The 20,171-nt window shown below is 54.1% G+C and overlaps 1 protein-coding gene across 4 annotated transcripts in view; it reads right to left on the bottom strand.

Moving 5' to 3' along the window:
* Nucleotides 1-16,765, bottom strand: part of NR5A2 (nuclear receptor subfamily 5 group A member 2) — an 85,243-nt gene extending 68,478 nt beyond the window's left edge. Inside the window, exons 1-4 of one of the 4 annotated variants that reach the window (XM_016150566.2) lie at nucleotides 16,482-16,765; nucleotides 6,864-7,000; nucleotides 3,260-3,378; nucleotides 1,584-1,725 (exon numbers count right to left, since the gene is read on the bottom strand). In XM_016150566.2, coding sequence (XP_016006052.1) covers nucleotides 1,584-1,725; nucleotides 3,260-3,378; nucleotides 6,864-7,000; nucleotides 16,482-16,549 — 466 coding nt within the window. In that variant the 5' untranslated portion in view covers nucleotides 16,550-16,765. Of the gene's footprint in view, nucleotides 1-1,583; nucleotides 1,726-3,259; nucleotides 3,379-4,110; nucleotides 4,255-6,863; nucleotides 7,018-16,481 lie in introns of those variants that run through there. The other 3 variants (XM_016150564.2, XM_016150563.2, XM_016150565.2) reach the window with 3 other exon arrangements.
* Between the last annotated feature and the right edge of the window lie 3,406 nt (nucleotides 16,766-20,171).

Raw genomic sequence — 20,171 nt, 5'->3', positions numbered from 1 at the left:
GAGCCCACAGTGGCCAATTGCAATTAGACAGAAACCAGCAACCTCTGACAGCTTGTGACATGTTGAAATGGCTGGAGGTTAAGTTTTTGAGCTTTTTATCTTAGGATTAGTATCGCATTAAAAATTTATTGTAAATAGTAGGTATCCAGACTACTGCACAAGATAATAGTTTTTTTATGTGGACAATAATTTATTGAATATTCAGTTTTTTCCAATCACTGGTAAGGAGGTATGAGTACGCACTACAAGCGACTTACAGTTAAGGAGGCATACTTTTAAAGCCAAGAAATGCAACTTTTTACTTTCGTTTCTAAAAAAAGAAATTAAATGGCATCCTATGAAGTCACGACATTTTATTTTTAACATTTTACTTTCTGGGTCTCCCACCACAATATCTTGTTTTTTGGAAAATAAAAAAGTGATTGGTGATAAATAAATTAACATGCATCCGCTAATTTCAATCTCACTCAAAAGCAAGACAGACTTAATGGTCCTCGTGACCCAAGTGGCCGCTTCTAGTGGGAAGGAATCCATTAGTAATCGAGCAGATTTACTGGACAGTTTTTGAGTATTTCCATCAAGTCTGGGTCCCACGTTACAGAAAAGCTCCAGCCACAGCCAGCCCGTGCCTCGTTGGTCAAAGAAAATGCGCCCTCACACCTGGCACCTGACAGCGAGCCATATTCCTTCCTATCACATTATTCGCAGTGCATTTAATCTGTGAGAGTTAGGTGAGAGGCTGAAGAACAGCGACACTCCACAGGAGCCCGGGAACCACAAATTATTCCCAGCAGTGACACCCTGGCTGCACCACCTCCCCAAACACACACCACGCGTACGGGGCATGGGCTCTGTGCTTCCAGCCTGCAGTTTAATGCGGCTTCTGAGAAACCGCCCCCGTGTCCTTGTCCCAGCATGGCTACTGGTTTCATAGTTCGGCATGTTTCCTGCTTCTCGACTTTTTTTTTTTTAAATTTTGCAAGTTTAGTCATTATCTCAAAAAAAAAAGAAAAAAGAAAAAAGAAAAAGAAAAAAGAAAAGAAAAGAAAAGAAACATGCTTTCCCACTCTCAAAAAGGATACTCTGTGAGAAACTCCTTTTGGCCATTGCAGGCTTTGACCCTTGCCCAGGAATCATGAAATCGACAGCCACAGTTATGACAAGCACACCTATTAGAAAAGCTCCAGATCGAACTTTCACTTAGGGCATCCTGATTTGAAAACTTAAACTAAGGGCTTTTTTTTTTTTTTTTTTTTTGGCAAGTTATTTGATTTGTTCTCAGTTGAATCACTTGAGTCTTGTTTTCATCTAGAATGGCCTTTTTAGTGTCAAATGCATCCACTTCTCAAATAAAAAAAGGGGTGGGCACAGCTGATTTCAAAATCCCCTCCCCCCCAGTGATTTCGCCAGCATTAATTAATAAGGAGACTCAGGCACCTCTGCTGACGCAACATAGAGACTTTAACGTTGCCGTCAACAGTGTCACTCGGCTGGGAAAACAGCGGCGTGCATCACAGTCCAGTGGCGTTTTACACTCCAGGTCCTTGGAGTTCTAACAGGAAGTCGTTTTAGAAGACTCTTACCTTCCAGCTTCATTCCAACACTTAGACATTTTTGAAACCGACAGTAAGGACAACGCTTTCTCTGTGTTTTGTCTATTTGGCAGTTCTGGTTTTCTATACACGTGTACCTTTTATTGTTTTGGACTGTTCGCTTAAAAAAACCCTGTAAGACAGAGAAAACAGTGAGACATGTTACAGATAAAACACCCGTCCCTTCCATTGTTTCAGTTAAGGAAGTCGGCAGTAAATCTTTTCATGGCACCGTTTGAGCCTTTATGTGGGTCTGTGGTTTGTTCTACATTTTAACAAGACGAACCCCCAAAACAGTGTCAGGCTAGAGTGGAGGTTTTTCTGGCATCAGAGTTATATTCCTGAAGAATTACATTAAATCTTGTGAAGATTTGGCTACAAATCATTCCATCTCAACAGTCAGAAGAAAATACATTGTATATTGACCAGTGCTTTTTTTTAAAAAAATCTGTTTTTCTATTAACCTTCATGTCTAGATAGAGGTACTTGTGATGACTGCACTGTTTTTAAGTTGTCCGATACAATTTCAGTGAGAAACTATTGCAAAGCACCAGTGGAAAAACTGAATAGCAAAACATCTCAGATCTTTTAAAATGTCAACATTAGGTAGTTAAAATCAAAAAGATTTAAAGAGCAAAATAGGAAAATGTTCACAATTCCACCAGAATGCATTCCAGTATGGGAACGCTGTTAAAAAAAAAAAAAAAAAAAAAGGTGAAACTAATGGCAAAGCATGTACAGCAGAGAGCTGAATTTTAGCAGTGTGTGCTTTCCTTATATTTCACTCAAAAAGTAAATCGAAAATAAAACCTGTAGCTTTACAATATAATTACAGCTTTACCGGATGCTATATTCTTTCTGTTTATCCTACCAGCCATAAAGTGAAATGATCTGACTTTGTTATCGAGAATGAAGGGGTTTTCCTGGCAGTGGTTTGAGTAATTGTACTGAGTTTTCTACTTAAAAAAAAAAAAATGTTAAAAAACAGCGAGTATTAAATTTACTGGGAATATATAAAAAACATCTGAGATAAATCCTTAATGTCTAGTTGATATTATTAGTACCCATGTAGTATATTTTATATACTAAAACTTCGTGCATTTAAATAGGTCATATAATATATTTATGAAACTATTATAAACTATGATCTGGTCTCTTGGGTTTTTTTATAATATAAATTTCCAAAAATCTTAAAAATTATTTTTGGAATAAATCAGGATGAAATCATACAGTTGGGAATTTATGTCTGTGGATAAAAAATGTTTAGACTTGCAGCACAGAATACTCTGAAGTTAAAAGGTATTTGGGAAATACTCTGTCATGTTTCCTCTCGAGAACAGCAATGCTTTAAATGTATATAAGTCAAGTAAAATCAATATTTGAGACTGTTAGAAATGGGGAAGTCTTCCTACAGCTACATCACTTCACTACAATAAAATCCTTCAAAGCCGCGAGAGTGGCAAAGTTTTCTAAACAGCATACATTTCTTTGCCTTCTGAATGAAACCAGACACGTTTCTAAGGCTCAGCTCCCTGAGACTAACTCCCTTTCTGATTTTAAGCTGAGTCTAAAATGACAGCTCAAACTTGGCGTCAGCAAGCAAGCCCACGGTGTGCGTGGCTTCTGAACATCCGTGCTATTTCTCAGGTAGGGGCGTGTGAGCTCACCTTGCAGCTTTCGCAGGTGAGGAGCCCGTAGTGGTACCCAGACACTTTATCTCCACACACCGGACACAGCTCTTCCAGGTCTTCGTCATAGGAATAATTCACCATTTTAAACTGAGACGCTGGAAGGAGAGAGAAATGGACACGCACATCCCATTAATTTCCTGGGTAGGTTTTTATTCTGCAATGAAAACCATTTCGGTGATTGGTGGGCAAACGCCGCTGGGTAAAATAGAAAATAAAATTTTCACCCAGGTGTACTTAAGAGAACTACTTTTCTGCAGTGAAAGGAAAACATCTTTTGATATCAATGAGCTGAAGTTCATACATTTTTTAAATTTAAAAATAGCTCCAGCGTCTTCTGTTAAACATTTCTGTGCTGGGCACAAGTCTGCAAAGCAGCCAATCAGACTAGAAACAGGAATCGCCTCAAGTAACAACTTTGGGTCACTTCGAAACCTCCTTAAAGTCCCCGAAGTGTCACCGTGGCCCCGCGAAGGGAAACACGCGAGGGCGATGAGCCCCCACCCTGGAAGTAAGTTTGCAGCAAGCACCTCGCTGATTCGCAAACACTTGGCCCAGAAACTCAGGCCCCAGACGCCCGGCCGTCAGCAGCCCCACTGCGGGGAAAGCCTGGGGCGCGCAGCCCTCAGCCCTGCCCGCCCAGTGGAAACGCCACTTCCGTGGGGACAGGACCCTGGGTCTGGGCCCTTTCATCTGCGCCCATTTGAAAATCTCCTGGAAAAGGAAAAGGAAAAAGGGAATACGCCCGGCGGGGGGTGGAGAGAAGAGGAAAGGGACCCAGGAGGGTCCGGCTTCCTCACAAAGCACCGAAGCCCTGTAATGAGTCTCACGTGCTTCCGACCATCACTGCAGAATGTAAACACCCCGAGATCGCCCCGCGAAGCTACACAGAAATCAGGCCGCGGGGGTCGGGTGACCGGCTCGCTCCGCCAAAGCCCCAGCCGCTCCAGCCCCGCCGCGGCGTCTCGGCAGCAGGCGGTGGATGTCTGTGCGCGGGCACGGCGGTGGCCCGGAGGCCCCGGGTCATACCGGGTCCCGTCCCCCCGGGACGCGGCGTCCACGCGGCGGAGACGGAGGGCGAGGGGCAGGTCGCGCCACCGGCACCGGGCGCCCTCGGGCACCGTCCTGTGAACCCCGGGGGCCCCTCCGCCCTTGCTCAACCTCAGCCAACACCACCCCGGCGCGCAAACAGCGAGTCCCGTTTGTTTTAAGTTAATCAGTGGCGTTTGCAGAGGGTGCGGTGGGGCACGGGGGGCCGATGACCGGCCAGTTTCCTGATTTGCTTACTGAAAAAGAGAAAAGTCGTACTCACCCATCCCCAGAGCACCCGGCCACTGCCGCCACAGAGGCCCCCTTGCCAATGACTTCCTCCCCCCCCCCCCCCCCGTCTTTTAAGTAAAGTTCTTTCTTCTCTTAAGGATTCTGAGGGGCCCCGGAAAGGGCCGTGGGGAAGGAGGGGTGTCATCGAGCTCCCGACATCGACATCGGCCGGCTGAGTTGAGCCGCCTCTCGGCAATGCGGCCGGGAACGGGGAGAGTTTGGGGGAAGAGCTGGGCCCCGCGACGCAGAAATGAGGGGATGCTGCGTGCGGCCCTCCAGCGCCCCAGCCTGGGTCCGGCCCTCAAGCGGGCTGCTCTCGGGTTTAGGGGAACCTGGGGGTTTGGGGGAGGCCGACGGTTTGAGAAGTTCCTTTACAGCGCCATCTCTCCTAAAGCTCGTGACTATTGTTTGAAGCATGTTTTAGAGACTGAGGAAAAGTGCGCTTTACTGGGTGTGTTTTCTGGTTCCCTGGGGACCCCCAACAAAGTAAACTAGCTTAGCATCCAAGGAGCACAGAGGCCGCCGGTGCCCGCCGCGGGGATCCAGGGGCCGTGCGGGGGTTCCGCGCCGCGGTGCGACACCCGGGCACCTTCCAGAGTTTGCCTGGTGCGGTTAATAACTTAGGCAGGGGTTTGGAGAACCGAATCCGTCGCAAGCAAAAACGGCCCCGTCTTGAGAACGTGGAGGGGACTGTGGGGGCGGGGGGAGGGGGCGGCCTTGGACGGCCGGAGCCGCAGAGGGAGACACGCCGAGAATTCTCGTCGCCCAGAGTCGGCGGCGCGGCGCTGTCCCGGACCCGGCAGAGTCCTCCCCAACCCGTTGGGCTGTGGCGCGTCCCCAGCTGAGACCAAAGCAAACGCGGGAGCGGGTCCCCGTCCCCAGGGCCTCCTCTCGGGCCGCGTGGCTGGGAGGCGGCCGAGCCCAGGCGCTTAGCACGCTGCCTTCACCCCCGGGCTGCGCGCGGGACCGGGGCGCGGGCAGAGCGAACTCTGCTTGGGGGCGGTCGGACGAGTCGGGACGCCCCGCTCGAACTTCACGGTGGCGTTTCCCTCCCCGGCTTCTGGCTCCAGCGTCTGCCGGAGTCGCTCGGAAACGCGCGCCGGGAGGAGCAGCAAGAATTTCCCCTTCGGATCCAAGAATCGCGTGGGCCTCGCGGGCGCCCAACCCACCGTCCCTCTCGGTCCGGCGGAGGGGTTTGGACCCCGCTTCCCGGCGCCGCGCCCCCCACGCCCCACTTCGTGGGGATTCCAGGTACCAGTAGGAAAACCCTTTGGGCCACCCGGGACTCCCCGCAGCCGACCCACAAGTTAGTCTCAGCGTCCTCAGCCCAGGCGACGTCCACAGCCCTTCCCGGAGACCCCAGGATCGCGAGGAGTAACCCGCCCCCGGCCTGGCGCCCCCCAGCCCCCGCCGCCACCCCCTTGGTCCGGATCTCTGCGCCCACACCTCCCCGGCCCTTTCAAGTTCGTCCACGGGGACGGCAGGAAGCGTCCGGGATCACAGGCCCGCGCATCCTGCGCGCGGGAAGGGGCGAGGATGGAAGGGCACCGGCGACTCTTCCTAGCATTGTCCCCTCCCCGGCCCAGCGTCGCCACGACCAACTTCTAAAGGCTCCGGACAGCCGGAGCTCGTGTCGCTGTTTGAGAACGCGGTGAAACCGCGGCGCGCGAGTCTCGCCGTTTTGTTAGCAGCCGAAACCGGGGAAATGCACTGGACCCCGCAGTCGCCCGCCGGCCGCGGACCAGGCTGCCCCGCCCCGCCCCTCCGCGGGACCCCCCGGAGCACCGAGCACGCGGTCGGGGTCAGCTTCAGTCCTCCCGCTCTGCCGGCAGGGCTGCGGTCGTAGCCCGGGGCGCGCCTGGGCTCTGGGGGTGCCCACCCCCATTCTAACACCTAACACCAGCCTTGCTGGGGTGGCCTCTTGTACCCTCCACGCAAGGGCACTAGTTTCCTGGCCACCGACTGCGGCGACTGAGACCCCGCTTGGGTTTCCAGGGCGACACCCCACGTCTTAGCACGACCTTCCCTTCCCGCATCCCTTCGGCCGAAGCCGCCGGCTCGGGTTGCCGGGGAGCTGGAAGCGCCTCTCAACTGGAAGCGGACGATCAGGCATCGCTTGGCGAATCCCCCACCGCGCACGGTTCGAGAGCCCGAAACTTCGGTGCCGGCCCTGCGGCGGGGCCCGCCGCCTGCGCCGCCAGCTCCAGGTGCGCGGAGCGCGGGGCGCGGTGGCCGCGGGAGCCAGAGCGCCGCGCCCGCTTACCTTGCATGTTTTCCGGCATCTGCCCCTGGTCCCCATGCGACCGCGCCAGTCCCAGGGCTTCCGTTTCCACTTTGGGCAGCATGACAAGGCGGCCGCGGGCGGGGAGAGCGGCTCGGTGGCGTCCGCGAGCCCCGCGCCTGGGCACGGCCGCCCGGATTCCACGCCGGCGAGGAGGAGGAGGCAGCGCCGCCCGGGGCGCCTGCTCGCCCGCCTGCTGGCAGGAGCGCGCCTCCGCCGCCTCCCGGCTGCGCGTCCGGACCCTGCGCCCCGTCCAGCCCCGCAGCTCCGGAGCTGTCCCCGGGCCGCGAGGCGGAGACAGGGGGCTGCGGACACCGCGGACTCTGCGGGGGCGCGGATCCCGGTGCACCGAGCTCCGGGCGCGCAGCGCGGGCCGCCGGGGAGAGGTGCCGCCGCCGCGGCGAGGCCGCTGTCGCTGCTGCGGGACGGCCCGGAGTCGCCCGCCGCTCGTCTGCAGCCGTGTTCCGGATGGGCAGCGGCGGGCGTCTCTCCTCTCTCTCGCCGCCCCTGCCCCGTGCCTGCTCCCTCGCGCTCGCCGGCACAAGTGCGGAGCGTGAAGTCCCAGCCCCGCTCTCCTGCCCCCTCCGCTGCTCCTGCGCGTCCGCGCACGGCCCGTTCCGGCCCCGAGGGTGAGGCGCTGGCGGGGAGAGGGGACGCGGAGAAGGGAGGTAAGTGGGGCCGGGGGCAGGGGAGGCTGGGATGAGGGGTGATGACAGCGACCAGGGACGCGGGGTCCGGACACGGGGTCGGGCGCCAACACCAGCCAATGAGCAGGCGCGCACGCCCGTCCCCTAGCCTGCCCCAACCTCTTCACCCCGCCTTACCCCCTCCCGCGCGCCCTGGCCCGGGGCGGGGAGTGGATGCTGCCTGCTGGATACAGCGGGCGAGCGCGACCTCTGTCTGAGCAAGGCGGCTGCGGATGACAGGCTGGGGCTGCGAGTTCCGCGAGCCGAGCGGCCGGGAGGGAGGCGGGGACGTGGGGTGCGCCCTCGAGCCTGCGTGGGGTGAGGGGCTGGGGGGGCTTCAACACCCATTCCAATAACGTAAACGGGAAGAGACGTTGAATTCAGCCGACCGCCCTTTGCAGAAGCAGAGAGGGTTGGCTCCCCGGGGTCCGGCGGGTCCATCCGCACGACACTCTGTCCACCGAGAGGCCCCGCCATGGGACCCGGACGCCCGAGAGTGGCCGAGGTCACTCCCCCCGTGTGTGCCCCCTTCCCTGGTTCCTTCGCTTTCGTACAAACGCTCCCCCCACACACACCAGTATCATATCGGCGACGGACTTCCTCGGCCTTGGTGACCTGCGCTTCCACAGAGGCCGCCGCTGCCTGGGCTTTCCTTTTCCACTCCGGTGTCTCTTCAGGGGCGCGAGCTGCAGAGGCCCAGAGGCCCAGCACTTTTTAGAAGTTTTAAAGTGCCGTCTGTCGGGCGGGTGTATCGGCCACCAGCCCGGGCACTTCTCACAGGTTTTCGGATCTTATCCGAATGGCATGTCGAGCGTCGTGTTGCGGCTCCTGATTTGCCTCCTACTCAGTGTCTGCTCGGAGACCGGGTCATTATCAGAACCCGCGTGAGGGGGGATTTGAATCTGTTCTATTCGAATGGCAGAGAGACCACACGTGCAAACTGCCCGGTCCAGAGAAACACTGCAATCACTGCCGTGCGTGATCTCGGCTTCTATGTGAAATGGGTGGGTTGCCCACGCCTGACAGTTTAGATACTGTTGGCTCTGACATGTCATTCTGCTTTTCTGTATATATTCTGAGTCTAAATTATTTAAATTTCAGTATTCATAGTATCTTTGGATTTTATGGAAACATTTAAATTTGGGAGTGGGGGTGGGGCTGAAGTTGCCAAAGGGATCTGGCTTAAGGTGCTCGGACTCTCCTGATAGTAACCAGTAACCTTGCCAATCCATTGCCAGTATTACTAGATTCCTTGTTGTTTTGAGTGTCATTGTGAATTAAGCATATACATTTCAGAAAGGGCGTTGATCTCAGACCTCAGATCGGGGCTTTGCGGGAGATCTTTGGGAACCAGTTCAGCCTGAAGCCTGAATAAGGACAGCCCCGCCCACCCCGGCCCAAGAGCTCCAGTGTGCGCCTTCCCAGGCCCGGGCTGGCAGCTCGGCGGCCTCCAGACTCGCCTCTGAAGTAGGGGGATGGGGGGGCGGGGGGGGGAGTCAGGAGGCTGAAAGCAGAAAGACAGGCGGATGGGACCACGCCGCCGCCTTTTGGCGCGAGCCCTCCGCCTGGACTCGAGGTGGAGCCGGACCGAGCCCGGGGCACGTTGTGCTCAGCCTCTTAAGTCCAGGCCAGGCTGCCCTCTCATCACGTCCCCCAAGGACGGAGTGATGGCGCCGGAAGGCCAGCTGACCTTCATTTATATCTTCACAAAAGGAGAGGGGTGGCGGCGGGGAGAACAGGCACGGGGACAAGGGCTCAAAAACAATGCGCAGTCCACCGCCCGGGAGACAGCCGAGGCTCTGAGGTTCAGCCCAGGCACCACGTCTGCTGAGTCAGCAGTGAGCCCCAGGGCCAGAGAAGGCACAAGGGTCTCCAGCGAGAGACTTCCTCTTCTGAGAGCCCCCTCCTCCTTCTCCAGCTCCAGGACTGCAGTGTGGCCAGGGCCATCCCTGCCCAGGGCCCCAGCAGGACGAGGAGGGCAGGATCTTCCCCTGGAGTTGGTTCTCGCAGGCCAGAGGGCACACTTCCTTCCCATCCCCGCCCCACCCGCCCCCCATCGTTCAGCAGGGGTTTAGGGGAGCGCAGACATCCCAGACCTAGGGAGCATTCAGTGCTGAGCTTCCCAGTCACAAGCATCACCTCTCTCCAAGCGCACGCCGTCCCCACTCTCTGAGCTCGTCCTGAGCACTCACTTTGCTCCTTTGACCTTTCAACCCCAGAGCCAGGGGACTGTTTGCCCCATGATGGGCTCGCCTTTGAATGGGCCTGGGCATGGCCCAGAGCGCCCTCCGCAGGAGAGCGGGAGCTGAGCACAGGCCGCGGGTGGTGCTCTGCCGGGTCCCTGGGGATGGATCAGGTTGCAGGCCCCCCGCAGTGAGCGCGAGGGCAGAGGGCCCGTGTGATCTCAGCATTGAGGCCCGCGGCGCTCTGCACTGACCCACGGGCACACCGACCGCCCAGGAATGACGAAGGCCCGCCGGAGAGCAGAGCCCCCATCCTCCGCCTGGGACATTGCCTGGGGGGTACCGCACCCAGGAATCCACCGGCTGCGGGCAGATGGAGGCTCCGCAGCCTGGACCCGGGAGGCGGGCCCTCCGCCTGCCAATGCGGGGCCGACCTCCCTCCCCTCTCCCCCAAGCTCCCCCACCTCTTTTTCGAAGAGACGGGTCTCCGGGGCTTGTCCTTGCGGGTTCTGACGGTCTGAAAGCGTTGATTGACGGCTGCAATTATAAGGGCTGATGGCTCGGGGAGGCTCCCGCAGCCTTGATGCGCGCGGGAAGCGCAGGCTGGCATATTTTATGCCGGCTCAGCGCTGCGGGCCCCGCGTGCAGCCTGCGGGCTGCAGCCGGGAGGTCTCCCGCGCGCCCACCCGCGAGGCCCTGCTGCCGCGCTCTGTGCTCGCGGCGCCGTCCCCCTGACCGAGAGGTTCGGGTGTCCGGGGCTCGACAAACACAAGTCCCCGCGGGGACAGAGTGGAAGACCCACCTGTCCCGTGCTCCTGGGGCAGGGAGGGCGGGGACCTCGCAGGAAACGTGCCAATCTACACCCTGGGAAACAATTTGTAACGCCCGCCCCGGCCCCCAGTCCTACTTTTTGGTTTTGAAGAAACCAGAGTGATGGCTTCTCTCGCAGCACGTGCACAGTGCTCGGCCCCAGGAGAGACCTAGAGTTTTTTTTTCAGAAAGTCTCTAGAAGAATCTCCGGGAAGAGACCGCAGTGGCCGGTGATGGGACCGAAGAGGGCGGCCGGCTCGCTGGCCGCTGGCCGGATCCGTCCGTCCCGCCCCCTCGAAGCCACTTGGCTTTTCTTTGACAATGAACTTCAGCGAGAACTGCGGGTCCGCTTTGAGCTCAGCGCCGGCTTCTCCCGCGCTCGATTTGCAGCGGAGGCGCAGATGGCAGATCGCCCTGCACGCGCCCAGCGGCACCGGCCTGGCCGTGGCCTTGAAAAAAATAAACGGGTGGGTGGGGGGTCGCGCCGCATTAAAAAGACAACATCCCTTTGTGCGCCTGTGTGGGCGACTGCGCACCACGTCGCCTCAGGCGCTGGGGCAGGAGGCCGACCTACCCCACCGGTGCCCGCGAGAGCACACGACAGCCCCTTCATTTGTCACCGCCCATCTTTACCGGGGAGGAAGTGCGAGGTGACGCAAGGACCTGGCTAAGCGGTCCCCCGCGTCCTCCCGCCTTTGCCCCGAGGGAGAGACGTCCCCGGAGTCGCCGGCTTGGGGGGTGGCGGGTGGTGGTGGCCGGCATCTGTGGCTCTCCGGGCGGGCTTCCCCCGTAGTGGTGCCCGGCTCACTTTCTGCAGGGCGTTGTCCCCACCCGGGGGTCCAAGCCTGCCTTGGGAGAGCTAGCGGCCTTCCCATGAGCTGCTGAGGCTGCAGACGAAATGCCAGGTCGGTGGTCCAGCCTAACCAACCCCTTCCTCTTTGTGATTGATATGGAGGCGAGTCAGCTTCCACTTAAAACTGGGACGCTCAAAACTGGAACTGCCCCCTGTCCAGCTTGGGGACAAACCTGAACAATGGCGAAGTTGTGGAGGCCCCTCCTGGCAGCAGCAGGACCCCCAGCGGCTGTGCAGCCAGCCCAGCACCCCTCCCCCGGCCTCCGCCACACCTGGGCATGGTCGTCCCCGCCGGCAGTCACGTGACCCCCCTCCCCACAGAGGGGCAGTTTCCCGCGGGACCGCGCCCAATTCCCGCGATCCGATCCGGCAGCGCCCACCCGGTGGACCTTTGGGGGCCCTGCCTTGGGGGAGCCCAGAGCGAGGGGTTCTGGTTCTCAGGGTCAAGGTGCCGGCAGCGCAGAGCTGGGCCGTCCAGCCATCAGGGTCCCTCTTGGACAGCAAAGCACGTGAGGTTTCGGAAAGGCGCCACTCGCGCTGGCACCGTCCCCTGGTCTCGCGGCGTGGAGGTGCGAGTGTCCGGGGTCCGCTCCTCCAACCTCCCTACAACTTTTGCGAGGAGTTGGGGGCCGGCAGGCACGCGCCGGGCCGGGGACGCTTTCTTTCACTTTTCCCTGCGTTTCTGGTCCGGAAACTAGGAAGTCACTTTAGGGGCGCCGCGCCGGTTTCTGACCCGTCTTCTTTCCAAACCTGTGTAGACCCGGAGGAGGTGGAGCCTGGTGGCCTGAGGCTGGGGGTCCAGGTCCTGAGCCAGCGGTGAGCGCTGAGGAGCACTGGCAGGGATTAGGGTCTCTCGGCAGGGGACACACCGGCTTTGTCAAAAACGCTTAAAAGTGGAGGGCACGCTTAACTTCTCTTTCTCCACCCTGACCCGCGCGCGACACCGCTGACATTTGCGTCCAAACTCACTCGCTGCGACTGGCTCTCTGCCCCCCGGAACCCCCCTCGCTCTAACCAGAAGATGCGCCACCCCCAGCGCCCTCCCCGCTGTCACGGCTGCAACAGACCCGTGTGCACAGCGCTCGGCCCCTGAGCGGACATCCTCTGCAGGACTCCCAGGCCCTCCCAGGCCCTCCCCACCCTACCCAGGGCCTCTGGGTGCTGTCCTCACCAACCTACCTCTCCCTTCCAGCCCTTCTCAAGTCTGGGGGATCTAAATCTGATTCCCACCGGAGAAGGGAAAGGGAGGCCCAAGCCATTCACACACATCTCTCTCAATCGCCAAAATGCCCTTGGGAGGGAAGCCCGGAGTGGACCAAGTTTTTCATCCTAATTTCTTTACATCAGTAAGGACAGGTCCCTGGAGGAAAGAGCATGGGTTTCAGAATCGCATCCGGGGGCTGTTTATGGCTCGCTCGCTGGTCAAGCTGAGTGGGCCTGGGCCTCACTGATTGCACTTTGTCATCAGGGCAGCGGGGTCACAGAGTCACAGGATAGCCGCGCCAATGCCCGTGGCGAAGGTGGCTGCTGTCCTGTCTGTCCTTCCTACTAACTGTGCCCACTCACCTCTCCGTAAGGAGCTGACTAGATGGGAACCGGCAACTGTTCTAAGGTCCTCACTAGGACGACTGTCCTACAGTGCATGAGGTGGTCCTCAGGGATCCGTCACATCACCCCCAGATGAAACCACTCACCAAAGAGTTTATGCTCTTTTCTATTCAGATTACTTGGAGTTTGAAAGTTAAGTATGTCTTTTCTTCTCAATCCCACAAAAACACACCTAACAGAGCTTCCCCCAAAACGAAGAAAGGGGCGGCCTTGATAAAGTGTCAGACGAGTTTTGCTCCTGTGGTCCCCTGGGCAGACTGTCATGTGCATGCCGGGCCAGCTCTTCCCCAGACCGCAATGCCCCCAGACTCCTGAAGTTCCTCGGAGCCACCTGGACTTCTCAGAGAAGTTTCTGTCCCCATAAGGAGAGCGGGGAAGGGCAACCCACGTCAGTAGAGGCCGGCCGAGGACTCGGGGAGCACGACGGGGCGCTGCCCCAGACAGCGTGCTGGCGGCGCTGGGGGCAGGGCGGGGCCTCCAGGCGGCAGTCTTCCCAGAGCCCTTCTCTAGCTGGGCTCCAGCTCAAGGCCGGATCCAAGATGACCCTGGACATTACGTCTGGGCAGAGGGGTCGAGTGAAAGGGCACTGCCAAGTCTCCGCTCTCCCTTCCTCCATGAACCTCTCTCTGTTTATTAAAAGAGGCATTAAAGAAATCCTTTAACTCTGGCCAGGTCCAGACCTGTGGGTGGAGGCCCGGGGAGGGGACATGCGCTGGCCGAGCAGGGACAGGAGGCGGCAGAACCTCACTCAGAACCTGGGCTTGGTGACTGGCATCTTAAGTACACCGCAGACAAAGCCAGCTAGAGGTCAGGGCGACGTAACCCGCCATGTCACTTTCCAGCGCAGGGCATCTACTTTCAGAGGCCCCTATGGACGCGAGGCTTTCTAGAGGTTGTCACCGGAATGAAAGCAGCCCCGAGGCGCCAAGGGGACCAGGTAGCGACTTTCAGCCCAGTCTCAACACAGCGTCTGCTCTGCGCGCGCGCTGCCTTTAGCTTGCGGATGTGATTCCTGTGGATAATACGCAACATTGTGTTGAATGTGATGATACAGTCCGTAAATGCACTTGATTGGAAGAATCACTTAAATTTAATACGGATCAAAGCATACTTTTCGGCACATCGCAGGAGGGTCAATAAATACATGTCATAATCCTGCCATACAGATTTGGCTCTTTGGTTGCTATAGACAAGTATTATCTTTCTCTCTGTTTCGCTCTGTCTCTTGAATTACTACTGTATATCACACTCTGTAAAATCACCATTTGGGAGAGAGAAAAAAGAAAACTTAAGCCAGAAACTGCGAGTCTGGACAGTACAGCGGAGCCAGGTACCCCTAAGGGACACTGGTTATGACCTGAGTCTGCCGCCCTTACCCCCACCTCCCAGTGGTTATCTGGCGGAAGGGACAGGTCATCTGGACTCCACTCTCCTCTGAGCGCAGACATTTATACACGTTTTTCATGGCACCGCCAACGAGCGTGGAAGAAAACGTGCCGGGCTAGGACTCAGAGGCAGCATTTTGGATAAGGCGGCACATTTGCCCGCAACTGCAGGAATGGCGAGTTGGAAACCCCAAGTGACTTCTACAGACCTTGGGCTCAGTGCCGCGACCCACTCCACACCCCTACCCCATCTGCAAGCCGCCCAGAGTCCCCCCCCCCCCCCCCCCCGTCCAGGGGGGCAGCTCTACTCCAGGGTTGGGGCCCACACCCTTCCACCCAGCTGTTGCATCTGAGGGCCCCACACTGTCCCCTCCTCCTCTGGGGCAGCTCTTTGGCTGAGTCTGTCTAGCCAAGGACCACAGGAGTGACCCCGTGAACAGACGGACTCAGTGCCAGCAGCCAGCCTGGGTGACTAAGATGTTGCAAACAGGGACATCTCTCAGCCAGCCACCTGCGGGCCTGCAATGCCAGCGGATGGGGAAGGGGCGGGCGGCTGCGGTCACGCACCGGAAGGAGGTCCCTTTGACCGGAAAGTTGACTGGGACTCTGTCATCCCGGGACCTGGCGCCCGGAAGTGCCCGCGCCGATTTGGGGTGCTGAGGAGGCCAGCGGAGCGCTCCTCCCTCCGCCGCTTGGTATTGAGGCCAGTCTCTAGCCGTCCTTCCGGGGGGCGGACATCCCGCGGGTTCCCCGCCAGCCGATCCGCGACCGGCAGGTGTCCTCCCGCTCAGGACCGACTCGCCTGTCCCACCGCAGAGCCGGGGCTGCGGGGGGCGGACGGTCGCCCCGCAGTTGCCCAGCGCGCGCCTCCCGCCACTCCGGATCCTGTCTCGCCCGCGTCCGCCGGAGGCCTGAGCCATCCCGCGCCGGCGCGTCCCCGAGCGAGCGCGCGTGGCCGGTGCGCGTTCTCGCCGCGCGCCCCGCGCCCGAGCCGCCCGACGCCCGTGCGGCTCCCGCCCGGAGGGAGCTCGTGGTCAGCGCAGGAGGTGACATCGGTTCTCGTCCCTTTCGGCCCCTTTCTGATACCCACGCCCTTTTGGCCGCAGGGCAGTCGCTTCCCGGCTGCCCTCGGCTCGTCCTCCTGAGTGTTCTTTTTCCTAAGTACAGGCCATTTTTTGGAACCATTTCCTCAACTGATATACTTTAGGGTGTAGCGGGCCCATAAAAAAAATCACTGCACTCGGCGGGGTCAGCTGGTTTTCAACCAGAAGGGAAAAGCTAAGCCGGAGTTTTCCTAATGGTTCCAGCAGTTCGCAGGGGACCCCAGCCCCCAAGCCTAAGAAAGTGCGAGAGGGAAGCCCGGGCGGCTGACCGCAGACCACCGGCCCCCTCCTCCCCTGGCCTTTCACTGCCAGGGCTAACTGAGTGTGTTCTTGCTGTGACATTAAGTTTGTCACTCCATTTTTTGTTCTTTTGAAAAATGGAAATTAGCTTTATATACTTATGTTTATAAAAAGAAGACGTGGTCATCATTTTGAAAAACAAACAATAACCCTTAACTTCTGGTCCTTAACTAAAGATGTAGCATGCTTTTCCGTTGTTGTTGGTGTGACTTTTGTTTGCCAGAAAAACAAAAGATTTTCTATAGTATTTGCAGTGAATGAGACACTATACTGTGCTGTATCGTGAGACTTCACAAATATTTGAAAGCTGTCAAAGTTTGATCAGTGATCGATCACTTCATATGGTTAACTTGTTTCCAGTTATTCAAATTTTAGCTTATTATTTCTGATTAAAAATTATCAGAAAATATTAGGCACGAAATCGACATATTTTCCCAGCTGTCTTAGGCTGATAGAATGACATCAAGAATGTCATTAATGGCGATAATGAATACGTGTTTGCTTTTTTTCAACCCCAAGGAAGATATATGTGTCATATATACATGTGCTTATGTGCTTTTAATAAAGACGATAGGGAAAACAAGTAACTTATACTAAATACATCAATGAGATTAAATTCCATGTATTCATGTAACAGCAAAATATAAATAGATGATAAAGAACAACTCCGACTTACCAACAGATGTGAGTCCATGCTTTAGAGATTCTTGTGCGTCCCCAGTGTCTGAGTTAGAAGACATTCTTAGTGAAATCACAGGTGATCCTTTGACTCAAAGCAGAAATCATTGATCATGAGAAAAAGCGCAGCTTGTCAAATTTTGTGGCCTTGGGGGTAGACGCATCAGATGGCAGTGACCCTTAGTGAAAGTTATGAAAAAGAAAAAAAAAAATTCAAGAATTCAGAAAGTTACAAGCGAGTTGTCCCCTGGACCCTGTACTTTTTCCAGCATTAGTGACCTGCTGTAAACCATGGATCCAGTTTCAGGATGGTGTCTAATCAGAAAAATGGAAGCTTGCGATAGGGTCAGACGGATCACATGACTCTCTGCAGGTTGATAAGAGGACCCTGTTATAAAGTGACAGCAAAAGAGATAAGAACTCTTGGCAGATAATGGCAAAGAAATGATTAACTCAGAAGTGGAGCAGGGCTTTGCGACACAGAGTGGAAGGCTGCGGAGTGAGGGGTCAGGAGATCATCCTTAGTGGGCAAAACTCCGAACAGCTTAAATCCACCAGCTGAGCTATGGCTTGTGACATACCCTCCTGATGTCATCACCTCTTTGCACAGAGGAGGTCAGACGTGCTCTTCTGACCTCTGTAAATATGTTTTAGATGATAACATTGGCAGATATTAATTCTTTAAGTGGCGACTAGAGATATGATTGACACTTTGGAACACCACAGGTAGCACTTGCAAGCGTCTGGTCATTTATTTATTCATGTTTTGCCGGCCAGTGTTTTTGTCACGCTTGTTCATTAGCCAAGGCATTAACCCGAGCTTGTTTGTGCATTGGTCAGTTGATTAGAAGGGCAACCTATCTCTTCAGCCCCAATAAAATAAAATGTAATGCTGTGAGGCTAATGCTGGAGAAATGATGAATGTGTCATACCTTTTATATATATATAATTTTAAAGTTATTCTTTCCTCGAATCTATGGAAAAATCTGGATCACGCTTCATCAGGAGAGAATTATTACTCAAACGACCACAGGTCATTTTAAGCTCTTGTCAAATATCCCTGTTGTTTTTCGAAGTAATAAAATCTGGGTTCTTAGAGCAACACATGTCTTTTCCCATATTTTTTTTTCTTTTTCTTTTCTTTTGCTAATGGAGCAAACTTCCCCCCACCCCCGATATTCTCGTTAGAAAACCTAAAGCATTTACATGCAGCACTTCCCTCATCAGAATTGTAGTTTTAGGGGATTAGATTTGACTACATATAATAGAAAAACCAGAAAATGGTTTAATAAGGTTTAAATAGGACTTTTCTTTTTCTCGTACAAAAGAAGTTCAGAGGTGGACAGTCCAGGGATGGTCCGGCGGCTCTATGCAGTCATCCTGCCCCTCGTTCCCTCCGGTTTACTATCTTCCATCTCTTGTCCTCGTGTTCCAAAATGCCCGCTCGAGTTCCAGCCATCACTGCCAGGAAGCACACGGAGGGCGGGGCGAGAACGCACGCTTCCCCGAGACACCTTAAGGTGCCACGTGAGCACGTGACTTACATCCCACAGCAGAAAGTAGGCACTCCTTGTTCTTAGCTGCAAAGGAGGCTGGGAGGTAAGATGTTTTAGCTGAACAAGTAAATATGTATTTTGAACTAAAAAGGATTGGGTGATTATAATCACCATTGTCCGTTCTTTGCTATTATTTAAGTAGTGAAATGATAACATGGCACAATATTAGAAATATACTCATGTCTATGTTAAAGGACATATGACTCTCCAAAGCAGCTGTTCTTGTAAAAATTATGAGGACCCCAAAAAATCATTTCTTTTGTGAAGTATATCTATTAGTATTAATCGTATTAGAAATTAAAATTGAGAAAGTAAAAAAAATTATTTATAAATATATCAATTTATTTCCTATTATTAAAATAATAATAAACCCATTACATGTTACAACAAATAACACATTTTAAGCTAAAAATAAGTATTACAAAACAAAATAATTTATAAAATGCAGTATTTTCACAAATCTTTTTAATGTCTAACTTAATAAAAGACAGCTGGATTTGTGTCTGCTTCTGCATTTGGTCTATAGGGATATACTGTTTTGGTTGATGTACATAACATGATTTTCAAATAAGAAGTTAGAAAAAGGAGAATTATAGTCGCCTTTTCAAATAATTATGGATGTTTTTTCTTTGACGCTACGCCCAAACTCTACAAATGATATTTCCTAAAGATTAGTCGAAATGTGAAATCTGAAACCATGTCAACCTATCTTGTGTTTCAAAAGCACTTTTCACATATACACAATTTTGTTACACCTTATATAGGTAATTTGGAAAATAAAGGTTCACTAAATTGGGCAAACTTCCTTCACAAGTCTCCATTTCATTAGACAGTGTCAAAAATGTTATTCACTGATATTACCACCAGGAAGCTGTCAAACATCTTTCCAAAATTCAAGTTTTTACTTTGAAAACCTGAATTTTAACACTGGAAAAAATTGCCATCTTTTTTTTTTTTTTTAAGTAACAGATTCACGTCATGCATATTTGTCTCCCAAATACCCATGTCTAAATAATCATCACTTGTCTGTCAGTCATTCTGAAAATGCAAAAATAACTTTCCGTAAAAAAAGCAGCGAGATCAGCTCGTGGCTCCAACAAACACATCAGCGCTTTTCTTGGACTAAACATACAAAAAATGTTTTTCTGTTTTTACAAAACGTACAAAAAACGTTGAGGGAGAGTCGTATTTCTGGGTTCCTAGTAACTCCTACCAGACCTTTTAAAAATACTATTTGCTCTTTGTGGCTCTCTTACTCACTTTCCTATAGAGCCAACTGGCGTGCTGAAGAAACATCACATTAATGAGTTACTTTGGTCTTTCGAAGCTTATCTGTCAGGCTAATTGAACAGAAATAGACACTCAGCACTTTGTGAGAAACGAACATATTTTTGTGAAAGAGGGCTGGAGTAACGTTCACATGTGACACAAATCACAGGTGCTCTGTACCCAGCCCCAGTGACAGTGAATAAGCGATTTATGTTCCAACTGTGCCAGGGAAAAACTTGAATCACAACCTCAGTTCTTATGAATTATTTTTCTCAGTCAAGGCACAGTCTGACCATCTGGGGCGGGAGGGCAGCTGCGGTCATTCTCCGTGACAGGATTCTGTTTTAAACGCCCTCGCCATCCCTGCAAACTCACTGCATACCACCACACGGCACTCTGTACTGACTCACATTTATAAGGATCCGCGTTTATTGTGGTCAAACATTATTCGCTATCTGAGTTCAGAGAAGATTCATAAATGATTGACAGATAACTAATGGAGTCTTTGCCAAAACCCAAGAGGCGTTCGACAATGCCGTCTGAACCCATGTTGCGTGATGACATTGAAGTTTAGTTAATGAGTTGCAGTCGCTGCAGACCTCCCGAATACGCGCTCCCCAGGCGTGGGGACATGCTTGTGGGGACTGATGTCCGTGACACGGGGTCTCTGGTGGGCGTCGCGCACAAGCGCGTGCCGGGGGGCCCTCCGAGTATGCCTGCACTTGGGATTCACGAAGAACAAGCCCCCTGAATTACTCATCGTTTTGATTGCACCAGATGTTGGAGAGTTCACAGAAGACTCGTAAATACTGAACCAGTTAGTTCCTGCCAAGCCATTGCTTCGTCTTCGCTGATACCT

This window comes from Rousettus aegyptiacus, unplaced genomic scaffold (assembly GCF_014176215.1).
Source record: "Rousettus aegyptiacus isolate mRouAeg1 unplaced genomic scaffold, mRouAeg1.p scaffold_m13_p_18, whole genome shotgun sequence".
Classification (NCBI taxonomy): Eukaryota; Metazoa; Chordata; class Mammalia; order Chiroptera; family Pteropodidae; genus Rousettus; species Rousettus aegyptiacus.
The sequence above is the reverse complement of the archived record's forward strand: the minus strand, read 5'-3'. Positions and strand labels throughout refer to the sequence as shown.